Below are 14,910 nucleotides of genomic sequence, written 5' to 3'. Positions count from 1 at the left end.
CCCATATTTTGTGGCCTGGCCCAAGTTTTTTCTGCTCATTTGGTTTGGCATTGGCCCGAGCCTAGCTTCTTGCTTTGATAAATGTTTTCCTATCAGTTTTTTGAGAGATTTTTCAATGTGACCAGTACACGACGTGTCACTATGCAAATGGTGGAATATATGTGCTAAAAGGTTAATAACTTAAAAAATAAAATTTTTCACCACTCCTATGAAAACACGTGGTGTACCACTTGTATTCCCGTCACAACTAAAAATTTCTTCAGTTTTTTTTGGTAAAGGACTCAAACGTAAAGTCTCGGGTGTAGAAATTGACACTCTAACTCAGTTAAGACACTTAGTATTATATTCTAACAGTATTTCTCTTTATTTATAAATAAAAGGTTTTAGAATCAATTTTCACAAAAAACAAATTTAAAACATAGAACGAATTTGTACACGGACTCTTGGGACTGCTTTCTTGGCCTTCAAGGCTTACCAAGTCACCAAGAAGGATAGTGATCTTAAATTGTGCTCTGAAGGCATGTGATCTTAAAGGCTTTGAAGTAGATCTTTTGATTGTATCACTAATTCTTCTATTTATTAATAAATTTTTCTTCATCTGTGTGATTTCTTCGATAGTTTGTGTTCCTCAATGGTAACTTTCAAGTTAGATAATTACCTGTGCTCGATTATTGGTTCAATCCTCATTAGCTTCTCTTTGGAATTATCAAACCCAAGAAAGGTGTTGATAGAAAGAACACTTTTTACCATATCTGAATTCAGATCTGTTTTAGAGTTTATGAAACATATTGAAAGTATTTCGTCTAATTGCAGTTTAACATAGCTTACCATCCATCATTAGTAGTTGTGTGCTTTCTACAATTAGTTGATGTTGTTTTAGTTCTGGCTTAACCTTGGGGGATTAGTAATTTAAATTTGTTATGTACTGCATGGGACACAGAACCAAGCGCAATGGCGTTCTAGGATTCATCTAGCCGACCCCACTTAGTGGGAAAAGGCTTTGTTGTTTGTATGTACTGCATGGGCTTGCAGGCATGTGTCATTCATATGCGGGCAGGCTGGTGTTTGTGCCCTTGGTGCTGTCGCTGCAAAGCATACTGGTGATGCAATGCTACTCGACCGCTACTTGTCAAAATTTAAAGAGGTGGTTGATAGTATCACTTGTTTCCTACCAGCAGATCAAGCTGTCTAGTGATCTTCCAAATGAATTATTATACGGGAGAGCTGGCTTCTTATGGGCCTGTTCATTCCTGAACAATCATATTGGAAATGGGACAATTTCTACTGCTTCCATGGTAAGATAATTTATGCTTGAACCTTTCTTCAAATTGGTTTTAAATGGACTAAATTGATTATCCATTTAATGCACAATCAATTTGTGTGGAGATCGGTTGTGGATGAAATTATCAAGGCTGGTAGACAATTGGCCAAGAAGGGACGAAGCGTGTTGATGTACGAGTGGCGTGGAAAGAAATACTGGGCTGCTGCCCATGGACTGGCAGGGATTATGCATGTTTTGATGAGCATGCAACTGAAACCTGATGAGGTGGAGGATGTTAAGGGTACTTTATGTTGCATGATTAAGAATCGTTTTCCCAGCAGAAACTTTCCTTCCAGTGAAGGAAGTGAATCAGACCGTCTTGTGCACTGGTGCCATGGTGCTCCTGGAGTTGCTCTTGCGCTTATGTCTTTCTTTCACTCTATCGATTAACGGGTAAGGTGGAATACTTGTACAGGGCCAAAGCATTTGCTTGCTTTCTACATGATAGAGCCCAAAGACTCATATCAGAGGGGACGATGCATGGAGGAGATCGGCCCTATTCTCTACTTGAAGGTGTTGGTGGAATGGCTCTTCTCCTTTTGGACATGACTGAGCAGTCTGAAGCGCGGTTTCCTGGTTATGAGCTTTAAATGATTGACGTTTACTTCCTTACGATATATTTAAAGTAAATAAGAGTAAAAGGTTAACTTGTAACAAGAAATATGATCTGCATTTCGCAACAGAGGTGAGTGATTTTATTCTCATTTGTTACTAACACTAGTCATCCACTCGAGACAAATTGTCTATGACAGTACAGCATTTGATTTCAAAATCTGCACTCTGCAAATGAACCTGATCTCGGGTGACATCCTCGGCCTCGGAGGCAAAACATCGAGTTTCTATAGTCAGGCCAAACCCACAAGCTTCTCACTGACCTCCCACACCTTGCGAGCCTTCTCCGCGTCACTAGCTTCTTGGGACAGTTGGTTCTCGAAGGAAGCCGAATCCTTGTTCCAGCTCCAGTAGACTCCCGACTTTGTCAAGCTTGGGTCGCTTACAACCTGAGAGTGATCAACAGCAAGGAAATGAGTTCATGCACAAGAGAGATTGAAAAACATAATGCACCGGTTACAAGCTTAAGTTCTTACCTGAGCAAGTCTCTTTCCGGCTTCCTCTTCTGAGACGTAGCCCTTGGTAATGTACTTTTGGAATGGAGGGAACAGAAGCCTGAACAAGGGAATGTGCTCCCTGAACAAACCAGTGGTGGCAATGCAGCCGGGGTAAAGGGAAGTAAATGTTATCCCGGTTTCCTCATGGTAGCGCCTGTGGAACTCTTGCATTGTGAGCATGTTGCAGACTTTGCTGTCCTTGTAGGCCTTGGCACCGTCAAATTCTCCGCCATCGATCATGGCCGAGCTGTTTAGACCGTTTAAGCCTCCTGCAAGTCCCCTCAAGTCCCCAAGGTTGGCCTTTGGAGGTACATTTCCGGCTAAGGTATTCGTGTTCCCTGAAAAGCAATTCCATTTTTTATCACACATTCTAGAAAGAAGAGTGCATATTGTAGAATCATCTTCTTCATTTGAATCAAGTACCTGTAATTGAGCCAACAATGATGAGTCTCCTTGATGGGTAGTCGGATTTGTTCAAATCTTCCATAAGCAACCGCGAAAGAAGGAAGTGCCCGAGGTGGTTAGTCCCAACACTGAGTTCGAATCCCTCAGCAGTGAATGAAGGTTCCTTAGCAGTTGGCTGATAAACAGCAGCATTACACACAAGCACATCCAGCGGCCTCTCGGATCGCCTGAAGTTATCGACAAATTGGCGCACACTGTCGAGGGAAGCAAGGTCAAGATGCATAATGGTGTAGTTTTCTTTGGGCATGCCAGCTGCCTTGGCAGCTCTTTCAGTCTTGAGGAAATCCCTGCAGGCCATAATTACATGCCATTTTCCGGATTCGGCCAAAGACTTGGCTGTGGCTAGACCGAGTCCGGAAGAGGCGCCGGTGACAATCACACTGCCCTTTCTTAGAGTTTTCTTTCCCTCTGATGTTCCCCTGTTAATTGCTGGGCTTGCTGTAGCTGTTGTCTGGGCTCTCACTGGCTTGAATTCCCTCTGTAGTCACAGCCATTGTGTTTTTTTTACACACAAATTTGGTAAAATTTCAACATACATGCAATACAACTCCAAATTCAGCAACTACTACAAGATACCACCAAAATGGTCTGTGCGGAAGCGCTTTTGAATGGCTAAAAGCATTTTCAGATAACCAAAAAGTTAAAGCATCTTTTGACAGAAACAATCTAAAAGTGATCATCGGTTTATATCAAAAATTCCGATGCGCTTCCATTAAAAACGTTTATGAGCAGAAGTGCTTTTTGTTTTGTTTTTGCAACAAGAGGAAACGCATTGTGTATTTGCAGAGTAAATACCTTGCAGCTTAATGCAACAGAACTGAACTCAGCCTTGAGATTGTCCGAGAAAGAGACTCCAAACAGACTTGAATCCTTGAAAGAAGCACTCGTCTTTCCCTGAAAAAAAAAAGTACAATTCCAAGAAAATAAATCAAATCAAACCCCATTAGCTTCTTGGTCGATTAAAACGAGAAGAAACGTTTCTTGGAATAAATAGAGGATTAGGCGATATTAGCTCGAAACAAACCTCTTTGGGAACAGAAAATGCAGAAGAAACCACAGAAGCAGCCTGAAGAGCCATTAATTCTCTGTTTTTTTTTTTTTTAAACTGGGTTTTTTTCTGATCTTTTCACAAGTGAGTGAGGAAGAGAGAGTGAGAGGTGGTGGGAGTGGCCAAAGTGGAAGCTTGAGCTCAAGTGCTTTGAAAAAGAAACCACCAGTTTGTATTTATACACGGTCGTTTTGGTGGGCAGATTTGAGGCTCATGAGAGACTAAAATAGCATTATTTTATGGCAGAGAGGATAAGATAATTGGCAGCATGTAAGTCTGCCACATCAAATTTCAAGCGGCCAATGAGGTTGTGAGGACTGGATTTCCTTTTGATATTTGTTTTCTATCTTCTTTTTCAAAAAGTTTTACGCGTACTGGAAACACAAATCGTGTGGAATATTATTTCTAATGTTATAATAAGGGTGCACGATAAAACTAATAGGCATCAATCTTCGATGTATTAACGTTAAAACAAATTCACATGTTATGAAGCTAGTGAAATAGTAACAACACATATCCATGTTACGAATGCACCAAGAAATTACTCCTTTTCCCCCTTGCTTTTTAGAACATAGGATTATAGGATAAGATATTTTTCAGCCAAGTGTACCCATTCTTTTGTGTTATGGGCTGTGCCTGCAGAGAGAAATTAGAAAATTGCTGTTGTAAAAGGACAGGGAGTTGTGGGAGGAGGTTTTTGGATTAGAGCCAGATTTTTGGCAAGTTTTGCTCTGGAATCTGGGTGAATTTTCAATTTCTGGATTTTGTTTTGGATATTATGGCAAGTTGGAGGACTGTAGGCCCACTTTTTGTGGGGACTTTTGGCAGACACAATGTGGGCCTCAAGGTTGGTCGAAGCCTTATCTTGGCAAACCTTAGGATTTGGGCCTATTTTGCATATAGTTCGGGCTGACCCAAGTATAAAAATGGCCCAAGAAGTGGAGCTAGGTAACTTGTTCAGTAATTTTTGTTTTCTTGACGGAAAACTCAAGCAAAGCAATAGCATTACAATGGACATTTTTTCGATTGATTAAAATAAAATTACAATGTGGATTCGCGACAGATCTAAAATGATATATATATCAAAGGTTAGTCTGGAAATAAAGCTAGAAGAATATTGTTAAACCAAACACATGAATGATCATTAAAAATGTGTTTGTTGCACCGAATTCTCTTGAACTGGATATCAAAGACTAATCTGAATTAATAAAGCAGCCCTTGGAGTCTTGGAGTTTGGTAATGATCTCGTGCATAAAGATTATGGAATTAATTTTCATCTGCAAACAATGCACCATCAACATCAACACGATTGATTGATTTTGGAAATGCATCTCATAAAGATTATGTGGGACTCAATTGGGGTACATGAGCAAATGCATCTCATAAAGATTATGGAAATCTTCATCAGCTTCATGAGGTAAGATTCGATGAAAACATCCCAGATCCTTTTCATAGAGATCCTGAGAATTCCGTGATCGTGACAGTTCATTGTATATCGTGCGATCAGGTTTCTTTAGGTACTATTTATATTTAATTTTAAATTTTGAAATGTTTTCTGACCGCACGATATGCGATGAACGGTTACGATCACGGGATCCTCAAGATCCTCAGGAAAATGATCCCCGAAAACATAGGATGTTGAACATTCTTACGGATTTGGATCCTCTCCTGAGCCCAAGGAGAGGATCCTCCTGACCAAGAAGTGTGGGCCGTTGGATGAAAATCTAACGGCTATAATTAATATAACTTAAAGGAACCCTTCTGTTTGTAGTCGTTGGATAAAAATCCAACAACCCACACTGATTGGTCAAAAGGATCCTCTCCTTGGGCTCAGGAGAAGATCCAAATCCCATTCTTACTTGCATTTTAGATTTTTTTTTATTTTTTATTTTTTTATAAATACTTTTAGTCTAGTTGAACAATAAAGATAAAGAAAAAAGGAAAGTGTTATTGGCACTTCAAAAATCTCATTCTACACTTCTCATACGTGTGTTTTTCTTTCAAAATATAGAAAATTTGAAGTATAGAATGAGATTTTTGGGATGCCAATAATAATTCTCAAAAAAAATACTTTTAATTGATTATGGGAAGGGAATGGTTTTAATCGGAGAAAAATGTCTCATGTACATCTTTATAACCGTGAAAATCATCCATACGTATAATTAATCATCGGTTATTCCTCGTAACCATCTCACTGCAACAAATTTTCAATCGATTAACTGGTTTATCTATTTCAGCAATAAAAAAATTTGTGTTCTGAAAAAACCTTTTGATCACATGATGTCAAGCAACATCTAAACAAATGTGGTTAGAAAGAAAAAAAAATAATAATTAAACCTATCAAATCAAGTAACCATGAAACATCCACATCCAAAATTAATACTTCGGTCAGAAAAAAATTATGACTGACATATATTTCCTCCGAAGTTGGAGCGGTCGAGCTCCCAACGTCATCCATGTCTTTCGTTTGGACGGTGCATCGTTGATGATTCGGGAAACCGGCGACAACGGCGGCACGATTCCAGAGACCACCGTGGCGATGGATGAGAACATGGAATAGTTGATTATCGGAGGAGTCGCAACGGCCACAGAGAGGCAGGAGTAAAAGGAAATAGCCAGAGAGGAGTAGGAGAACGCGGTTCATGCCAAAGGTGCGGGTGATGTGATTTCCTTCGAGGATCCGAATAATGGATATGCCAAATTAGACGACGAGGAGAAAAACAGCCCCATCACAAGCACCACCATCGCAAGTGCTATGACGATGAATGATGCGGAAACTTACCGCCCTATCAATGGGAGATCCATGTCCTACTTAGCTTACAAAAATAAAGGGTCTGGGCAATTATTTTTTTTTTGCTTAAATGTCAAAATAGTCCCGCGTTTTGGCGCGTTGATCAATTTAATCTTTAAATTGTCAATTTGGCGCGTTGGTCAATTTAACTTTAAATTGTCAATTTAGCAATTTAATCATCGTGTTTTTATTCGTTAGCCAATCAAGGATCCAATTACGGTTAAATAAGTAAAAAACTATTATAAAATTATTTATAAAATCATCTATTCAATTTAAAATATTCAATAATAAAATAAAAATATTCATTAACAAAACATATAAAGTTGTCTGTCTCTTCTTATTTACCCTTATTTTTCTAGAACATTAGAAATTTGTACTTTGGTGAAATGTTTCCGTTATCTTCACCAACTAGTCTAGTCAACATATAATATAACGAACCACGAACTGATGATTCAATGGTAAATGACGGATTGCGAGGCTTCTTTCAAACTAAAACTAGAGGTCTTGGGTCCGAAACCCGCTTTTGGTGTAGAAGTCAAACTTGTGGCCAGAGGAAAACTAAAATACCTCTGTGAGTCTTCCAGCCCCCGAAAGAGGTGGATAACCATAACTTAGCATCAGTTGTCTCCTTTTAAAAAAAAAAAAAATTAAGAAAAAATACATACATACATACATATATATAATATAACGGTCCATCACTTGGTTTGAAGAATTCAAATTAGGAGATATTCGAGATTAGAGTTCAAGACAAAATCCATCTCCGATACCCTATAACAAACCATCTTTACAGAGATTAAAAGGTTTTTGTTTACTTGGAAGCTAAGAATGTTACTTGTCTAAATGGCCTACACACCTACAACTACCAATATTAGGCAGAAAAAGAAATCAAGACCTGTGCACATAAATTGTAAAAGAATTTTCATTTCTAAATTCAATAAGCTTTTCCCATCTCATAACTCTACAATTTTCCGACTACAGACATTCATCAGTGTAGTTTTTTTTTTTTTTTTTTTTTTGCCTCCTCTTTTTTCAACAAATCTACTTTTCTTTCTTGTTGGCCCGACGGACCGGCTCTCCAACTGAACTCCACGTCCGACGGCACAAGCACAAGGAAACACATGGAACGCTTTAATATTACAAATCTCTCTCTCTCTCTCTCTCTCTCTGTACACATTTTGCCAATAGGGAAAAATGGACTGGCTCCTTGCAGAATTATCAACTCATCTTCCCCCCATGATCAAGGGTTCCACTTATTTGGCCCCCCCTAAATCCGAACAGGCAACCCAAAATTTTGGAAAGTTCTAATTTCACCTCGAAGCCCAGCAGTTACAATCACAACACCCCAGGCTGACATGTTTTGGCTTAAACCATTCGTAAAATCAAAACTTACACGTGGGCTTCGGTTCCTAGTAGCTAGAAGAAGTTTTTCCTCCGGCCATGTTGCTGAAATTCTATCAAAGAAGTAATTGTTGGATGCACTCGAAATGGTTCCGTGGAGAGGGCTATTGGTGGAACCAGATGCTGCTCTTGAACCCTCGTTGGCATTAGCCGCCTCAACTGGTGTAGGCGGGTGATTTGCTGTGGAGACCTCGTCAAGCCCATTACGTTCTGAATCTTGTAATCCCCATAAATCAGCCATTCCAGGCCAAGGGATGGCTGCTGATACATCTTGACAATGGAAATGCTCATATGAGCGCGTGACAGTGACACTTTTGCTTCTGCTAGGACGGGAATCAGCTTCATGTTTCCATATATATACATGAGAATCCTCACTAGCAGATACCACATATTTACCATTTGCCGTGAGGGTGGCTGAGATTTGGCTATTTGCGTTCCGAAATCCTATCAAAAAAACAGACCAATTCACCTATGGAAAGGGGAACATTCTAATGCATGTGCTAACATTCGAAATGACATGTTCACAGATCTAAAAGACAGCATTATCATTAAATTATTGCCCAGAAAACACATCTTTGTGCTAATCTAAACTTGGGTACCAAATTTATGTTCTAGAAAAATGAAATATCAATGGTCTAAGAGCTTATGTTTTGCAATCTTATGATAATATCAAACGTGCCGGAATGAATTAAGCTAGAATGAAACTATTATAAGCTTGACAGCTAACAATTTCACAAATGTTCAAACATATGGTACTACCATCATCTTGATCTACTATGTTGAACTTAGATGGAAAAATTCATGAATTGAATTTGAAATTGTTAAAATAACATATAAAGAAAATCATAGAACATCATGTGCTTACCCTTGAACTTGTGAACCAGATCAACACCGTCAACAACTCTAATTCGTGAATCTGCAGATGTAATCAGTACTTCTGATGAACTTCCTGGTGCAAACTGCCAAGCAAAACTAATCAGCAACAGTATCAAACCAACAATCTTGCAGCTCAAAGTAATCAAAGAATAAAAAATACAAGATGGGAAAACGGCCCGAGTTATAATGGTAAAATGGAAAAGGTTTGTCTCCCAATTTCAAGGCTAAAATCATCTATACAGAAGCAAAGCAAATCAAGGCAATTTATTACCTGAAAACCTGTAATTTTCTTGTGATGTGATTTCTTTTTCTTGTTCTGCAGATTAATTTCACTTTTCTGTTGCAACTTGTTCTCTGAAAAATGTGGAAAAATTTATTAGCTGCATGCACACATATACATGGAGGGAGAGAGGGAGAGAGGGAGAGAGAGAGAGAGAGAGTTGTACCAGATGTATTGTATAAACGGCAGCTGCCTTTGTATGAACCAACTAGGGCGCCCTTCAGATATCAACCAAAAGTTTATTGAGCTACAAACGATACTAATACAATACATAAAGACAAGAATAAAAGCTAGAGCCCAACCTGACCATCAGGAGTGTAGCAAGCAGCAGTGACCATCTCGTGCAGATCATTCCAATCAACCACTTGACGATCAGGGATGCTCCATATGCGAACCTTAGCATCAAGTGATCCACTAATGAAGTACCTATCATCAACAGGGTTGAACTGGATGCAAGTTACTGCATCAATGTTCATGCAAAATAAAGTTATTAGAAACAAATGATAGGCGATGGGGAAAATATCCATATATCACTTGCACATTTATAACATCTTTCAGAAAAGACGTTAAAAGTATCAGATTATAAGAATTCAGATGATGAACTTTAAAAAAAATATATATATTTAAAAATAAAAATTGCTTGGCATGATCTGAACCTAGGATCTAACAAATCCCCCTTCCAATCCCTTACACCAGAGCCAAAAATCATATAGTCAAACTCGACTCATTTAGATCTTACTGTTTTAAGATTCATAAACAAAGTACTTTTCCTTGATATCAAAGGTATGTACTTGATTTTTCAGCACTTTATAAACCGTGAAGTAAGATGTGTGCGAATTAGCCCCTTTTTATACAACAGTTGTTCCAAGTAGAGGCCAACCAAAATTGTAGAGCAAAGTTGAAATACAGACCACATATACTTACCATAGTCACTATGTGAAAATATCTTCAGACAAGTCTTGCTCAACAAGTGCCAAAGGCGCACAGTTTTGTCCATTGAAGATGAGAGCAGGTGCTGAAAAAAGGAACAAAAAAGGAACCTTATTTAGAGATTATGCAACAAGAAATAACTGAAAAGGAAAAAAGTCCACATTATTGCCATTTGCCATGTATAAAGCTTATTTTACGATCGCACCACCATTTAAATCAATCTGCCTCTTTCCACACAAACTACTAAGAAAGACTTGATTGCAAAATATAACATAAAGAAATTTACATTAGATAACTAGAAAAAGAGAGGACAATATAAACACAAGAAGTCAATAAGATTTTGAGAGTTTTTTTGGCCTCTAGGAAACTTTCAGGGTAATAGTTAAAAACTTTTAGTGAATCCCAAAATAATCAAAAGATAGAGAACAAAACATATTGGAATACTGACATCTGAATACTATGCTACTTTATCAGAAAACTGATATATGGTCGACAGGCATCATTTTCTGCAAAACAATTTACAATGCACGGTTACAGCCAATTCCCTCTGCCCACCTTTGGATCCACTAGATAACCCTTACCAAAAGGCAGTGAGCAGAAATTGCACTGATTTAATTTCCACACATGCCTCAAAATAATAAAATAATAATAACAGCATCATTCCTCCCCTCTTTCACATTTCACAAACCTGTCATGCTCAGAAAATGACCAACTGGAATCCACTCCAAGGAAAAGGCACTTATAAGCCTTAAAATTATAAACTTGTCAGTGCACTAAAAAAAACCCTCATCCCCCCACCTGAATCGACCAAAAATAAATAAATAAATAAAACCCAAAAGCCTTGATTTCCTTGAGAAGATTCTATCTCTTATTTTATTGTCAATCAAGTTCTTGATTTACGGTAATCTCGCTTGAGCCAGAAGAAGCTGATGACATGAGGAATTTGAAACATCTTTCCTCATTATCAACCATTTTAGCTCCCTTCCACTTTGAATTTTAATTTGGCTTATTTCAGACTTCCCTAGCCTTGAGTGCCTTCTTTAACAAAACCTTTAACTTGCAGAATCTCAACGATCAATGCCAATTGGCATATCTAAGACTAACTTACAGAAATTGCTATCATAGATAAGCATTACACACTCTTCTATGTGACCGTCTATTTCCAAAACAGAACCTAGCCTTCACTACTATGATGTCCATCATTCCATTGAAATATAATCAGGACTATTCCAAAATTGTTTTTCTTATCCGCTTAAGAAATTTTAAACTTTCCATAGTAAAACTATAACTTTCTGCTAAAATATGCAGTTCTAAAAGGTCAAGAAAACAACAGTGTAAGTTCAGATACAGATAGAAAGAGAAAGGAGGTGACAAATTCTTATACTATGGGAGCAGCCAGGGATAATAGATTTCTTCATTGACACAGCAGTTGAGTGGTATAGTCAAACGTTTCATTCATTTATCAGATATCTACTTGAGTAAACCAAGATACAATAGCGCACTCATCCTGCAAGCCTATACTTAGACAAACAGCATATGGACTAGAGTATGGTTAAACCTAGCACACGAAACTTCCAGAACCAGATCAGCAATCATTACCGAAGTTTCTACTGCGACTTTTAATCAGAGCCCCATTGACTTATCCAATTTTGTCAAAAGTATCCGTGATTTATTTTCTTTCTCTTCCTTGAAACTTAACAAAGCAGCTTGACCATATCCAAGGTGCATAGACTGAAGAACCTAACAGGTACAGTTAAGAAACAAAGCCTTACATTTTTCGAAGTTCCTCTCAATTAAATTTCAACTTATAACTAATAAAGAAAATTGTCCAGAGTATTTGAATTTCATCACTACAAAACGTGCACAGTCTGTTAGCCTATCCTCTTGGACCTTTCATATGACTTGATTCATATATCCCTCTCCATGTGAATGTAATGAAACCAAAACAAAAAAGAAACATAACACTAGGCAAAAAAAGTGGTAGGTAAGTGTCAGTAAAATCACTTGGCAGACAAATACCAAATAGTGTCCTCGGATCACATGACAATAAAACAACATCCGTTCAAATTCACCCAACATTTTGGTATCAAGAAACAACAGATACGCAAATAATGTAACCTGCGGAGATTAGAAGTTGACAAAAAATAAATCCAAAAAGAATACCAGAACAGTAACTAACCTGCGACTTGGACCAAGAAAGGTCAAGCACATCATCCAGATGCCCTTGGAATGAAGAAAAGGGTTTCTCTGAAAGTGCAAACACAGTCTCTGGAATCACATAATGGTCCAAACTAACAGATTTTCGACTGATAGACGACCTTCCTCTCCTCTTTTTTTCCACATGGTTGTCCACATTTGGTGAGACTGAACATGGTTCCGGCGACCCATTGGCAAATAACAGCATGTTTAAATTGCTATCTTCTGACTTCTCCATCAACAGGTCACCCTTCCTCTCACTCTGCATCACCTGCCAAATATGAATCACGCAATCCTCACCGGCACTAGCCAAATATTTTCCATCCAAACTAAATTTAATGCTCCAAATTGACCCAGTATGCGCCTGAATCTCCTGACTCTTGAACAATGCAGTGACCTCCTTACATGACTTCCCATACTGCCTCACCCTCACCCTCTTCGGCCCATGAAACGACACATCCTGGCTATCATCTGTGCCAGAGCTTGACCTCCGACCTCCCTTTTCCGACAATGTGTCCCTGTCATCGCTACTCCGCCTATCCTTGTGACCTGTCATGGTGATCGCAACACTCTTGATGCTCTTCAACCAACCCCCTTTCTTCTTCAACTTTGAAACCCCGTCATTGCTCCCATTGGCATTGGACTCGGAACCATCTTTATGACCCTCCTCCACATTCTGCCTCCTCATCAGTTCTTGAACAATCGGTGAATGCCCGACGCTCATCTCAAACTCCTCCATGGTCAACTGCTTCCCTGTACCCACTTCCTTAAGCTTGTTCCACATTCCATCTTCCCTAATCTCATTCACAACAAACTCTTTACCATTATCAAGGTTCCTAATAGTACACACTTGGGCATTAGTATTAGCATCACTTTCACCAACCTTACCAATGTCATTGCAATCCAACTCCTCCACCTTCGAATCGCTTCGAATCTCGTCTACCCTCCTCGAATTCTTGCCGGAAGGCGGCTTATTCGGCGGCGGGGATGAGTTGCTTTTACCGCTTGAAGATTTACAAGCCAAAGATTTTGTATTTCTATTTACAAATGAACTGGTTTCGGGTTCAGGCTCGGTCTCGGCCTCACCGGCACCACAACGAATCGAAAGAATTGGGGAAGAAGAAACAGATGAAGTAGAACAAGCGTTATTACACTGATCGCCGCCGTCAGATTTGGAGCGGACGATGCTATTAACGCCTCCACCGCCGGAATTTACCTGAGTGATCGAATAATCCGACGAGACAGACCGCCCGAACTCGCCGGAAAAACCCTGTTGGGGTTTGGCCCGGGTCAGAACTGGGTCGCCGGTGAGACCCATTTCAGTGAGGAGTTTGGACCGGCGTTCAGAGACGGAAGAAGGCTCGGAGATCCAAACGTCGTACTTGGTGGAGGCGCCCATTGGGAATTTGGGTACGGCATACTTCGGATTCGGGTCGGGGTCGGGGTCGGAGTCGGAGTTCGAAGTGGAACAAGAACAAGAGGAGGAGACAATGCGATCGAGGGACTCGTAGAAGCACTCGTTGTCTTCGTCTTCTTCCTGTCCGGCTCTGCTCATCGTTTACTGGGCATTCCCATTGGGTAATGAAAATGCCCGAGAAATTTCACCAGCGCGGATCGGATCCGACGCGGGTGCGGCAGAAACGGCGGCGTTTTGTAGTGTGCTCGGTTCGAATCGGCCGATTCGTTTGTTGGGTTCGGAGAGAGCGGGGTGGGAATTTGATGGGATCGCAGAAGAGACGGCTGTGGAAGTGTGCGTCTTTCGGGTTGTAAATCAGATCGGGTTACGGGAGAGAGAGAGAGAGAGAGAGAGAGAGAGAGAGAGAGAGAGAGAAGAGATGGAGGAGAGAGAGCGTGGAGGAACGAAGCCCTATGCTGCTGGGTTGGTTTGGGTTGGGGCTTGAGCAGTTGTTGATGTTGTTGTGCGTGTATCAGAGTAGAGAGAGAGAGAGGGAGAGAGGGAGGAGGGGGGAGAGAGAGAGAGAGAGAGAGAGGGAGAGAGGGATTTTCTTGTTTGTTTGTTTGTTTTTTTTCTAATAAAAAGGAAAATGTGTGAGGAGTGGGAAAGGAAACGTTTGGATTGAGACTCTGGATTTTAATTTTGTACGGGATGGATGGGATTGGAAATAAATTTGGGGGTAATTAGGGGATAATTGTTGGATTCGGTTTGTCTTAACGGGCTTTAGGTAATTTTCTATTTATGTGTTTAACATAAAAACAAATTTTAGTTTTAAAAGTTTCAAATAAGTAAACTCTTCTAATTTTCTTACAACTAAAAAAACTACCCTTGGAAAAAAAAAAAAAAAAAAAAAAAAAACTACCCATTGTTTCCGAAGAAAAAAAAAAACAAATACTCATCATGATTATTAAAAATTTACAAAAAGATAAAAAAAAAATTCTGATCATAATAGCACCTCTATCCAGAGGTATTAGAGTATTGCTTTTGAACACCGATACACCTGTCTATGGTTTATCTCAACTGGAGGCATTGGACATGGC

General features: G+C 39.4%; 2 protein-coding genes and 1 pseudogene across 2 annotated transcripts; 1 reads left to right on the top strand and 2 right to left on the bottom strand.

The window, feature by feature from the left end:
• Window positions 1–951: 951 nt before the first annotated feature.
• Window positions 952–1,911, top strand: LOC125478459 (annotated as a pseudogene).
• A 78-nt stretch (window positions 1,912–1,989) lies between these two features.
• Window positions 1,990–4,089, bottom strand: LOC103966968 (protochlorophyllide reductase, chloroplastic). The gene is made up of 5 exons (XM_009380209.3): window positions 3,920–4,089; window positions 3,691–3,789; window positions 2,854–3,373; window positions 2,410–2,768; window positions 1,990–2,322 (listed from the first exon to the last, which is right to left on the bottom strand). Exons 1-5 carry the CDS (start codon window positions 3,971–3,973, stop codon window positions 2,167–2,169), a joined length of 1,188 nt encoding a protein of 395 aa, XP_009378484.2. The 5' UTR covers window positions 3,974–4,089; the 3' UTR covers window positions 1,990–2,166.
• A 3,546-nt stretch (window positions 4,090–7,635) lies between these two features.
• On the bottom strand, window positions 7,636–14,011 carry LOC103966970 (WD repeat-containing protein 44). The gene is made up of 7 exons (XM_009380210.2): window positions 12,398–14,011; window positions 10,213–10,303; window positions 9,591–9,748; window positions 9,455–9,506; window positions 9,280–9,362; window positions 8,998–9,091; window positions 7,636–8,576 (listed from the first exon to the last, which is right to left on the bottom strand). Exons 1-7 carry the CDS (start codon window positions 13,967–13,969, stop codon window positions 7,999–8,001), a joined length of 2,628 nt encoding a protein of 875 aa, XP_009378485.2. The 5' UTR covers window positions 13,970–14,011; the 3' UTR covers window positions 7,636–7,998.
• Between the last annotated feature and the right edge of the window lie 899 nt (window positions 14,012–14,910).

The sequence above is a fragment of a genome, unplaced genomic scaffold (assembly GCF_019419815.1).
Source record: "Pyrus x bretschneideri cultivar Hongxiangsu unplaced genomic scaffold, Pyrus_bretschneideri_v1 Contig25, whole genome shotgun sequence".
In the NCBI taxonomy this organism is placed as follows: domain Eukaryota; kingdom Viridiplantae; phylum Streptophyta; class Magnoliopsida; order Rosales; family Rosaceae; genus Pyrus; species Pyrus x bretschneideri.
The sequence above is the reverse complement of the archived record's forward strand: the minus strand, read 5'-3'. Positions and strand labels throughout refer to the sequence as shown.

Excerpts from the sequence above, each read along its gene's own strand:
- LOC103966968 (XM_009380209.3), bottom strand. The coding sequence starts at position 3,973 with ATGGCTCTTCAGGCTGCTTCTGTGGTTTCTTCTGCATTTTCTGTTCCC. Across the intron at positions 3,374-3,690 it reads CTGTTGCATTAAGCTGCAAG|AGGGAATTCAAGCCAGTGAG; the intron begins GTATTTACTCTG and ends CTGTGACTACAG. Across the intron at positions 2,323-2,409 it reads CCGGAAAGAGACTTGCTCAG|GTTGTAAGCGACCCAAGCTT; the intron begins GTAAGAACTTAA and ends GATCACTCTCAG.
- LOC103966970 (XM_009380210.2), bottom strand. The coding sequence starts at position 13,969 with ATGAGCAGAGCCGGACAGGAAGAAGACGAAGACAACGAGTGCTTCTAC. Across the intron at positions 9,749-10,212 it reads ATTTTCACATAGTGACTATG|TAACTTGCATCCAGTTCAAC; the intron begins GTAAGTATATGT and ends ACATTGATGCAG. Across the intron at positions 8,577-8,997 it reads TCTGGTTCACAAGTTCAAGG|GATTTCGGAACGCAAATAGC; the intron begins GTAAGCACATGA and ends TTTTTTTGATAG.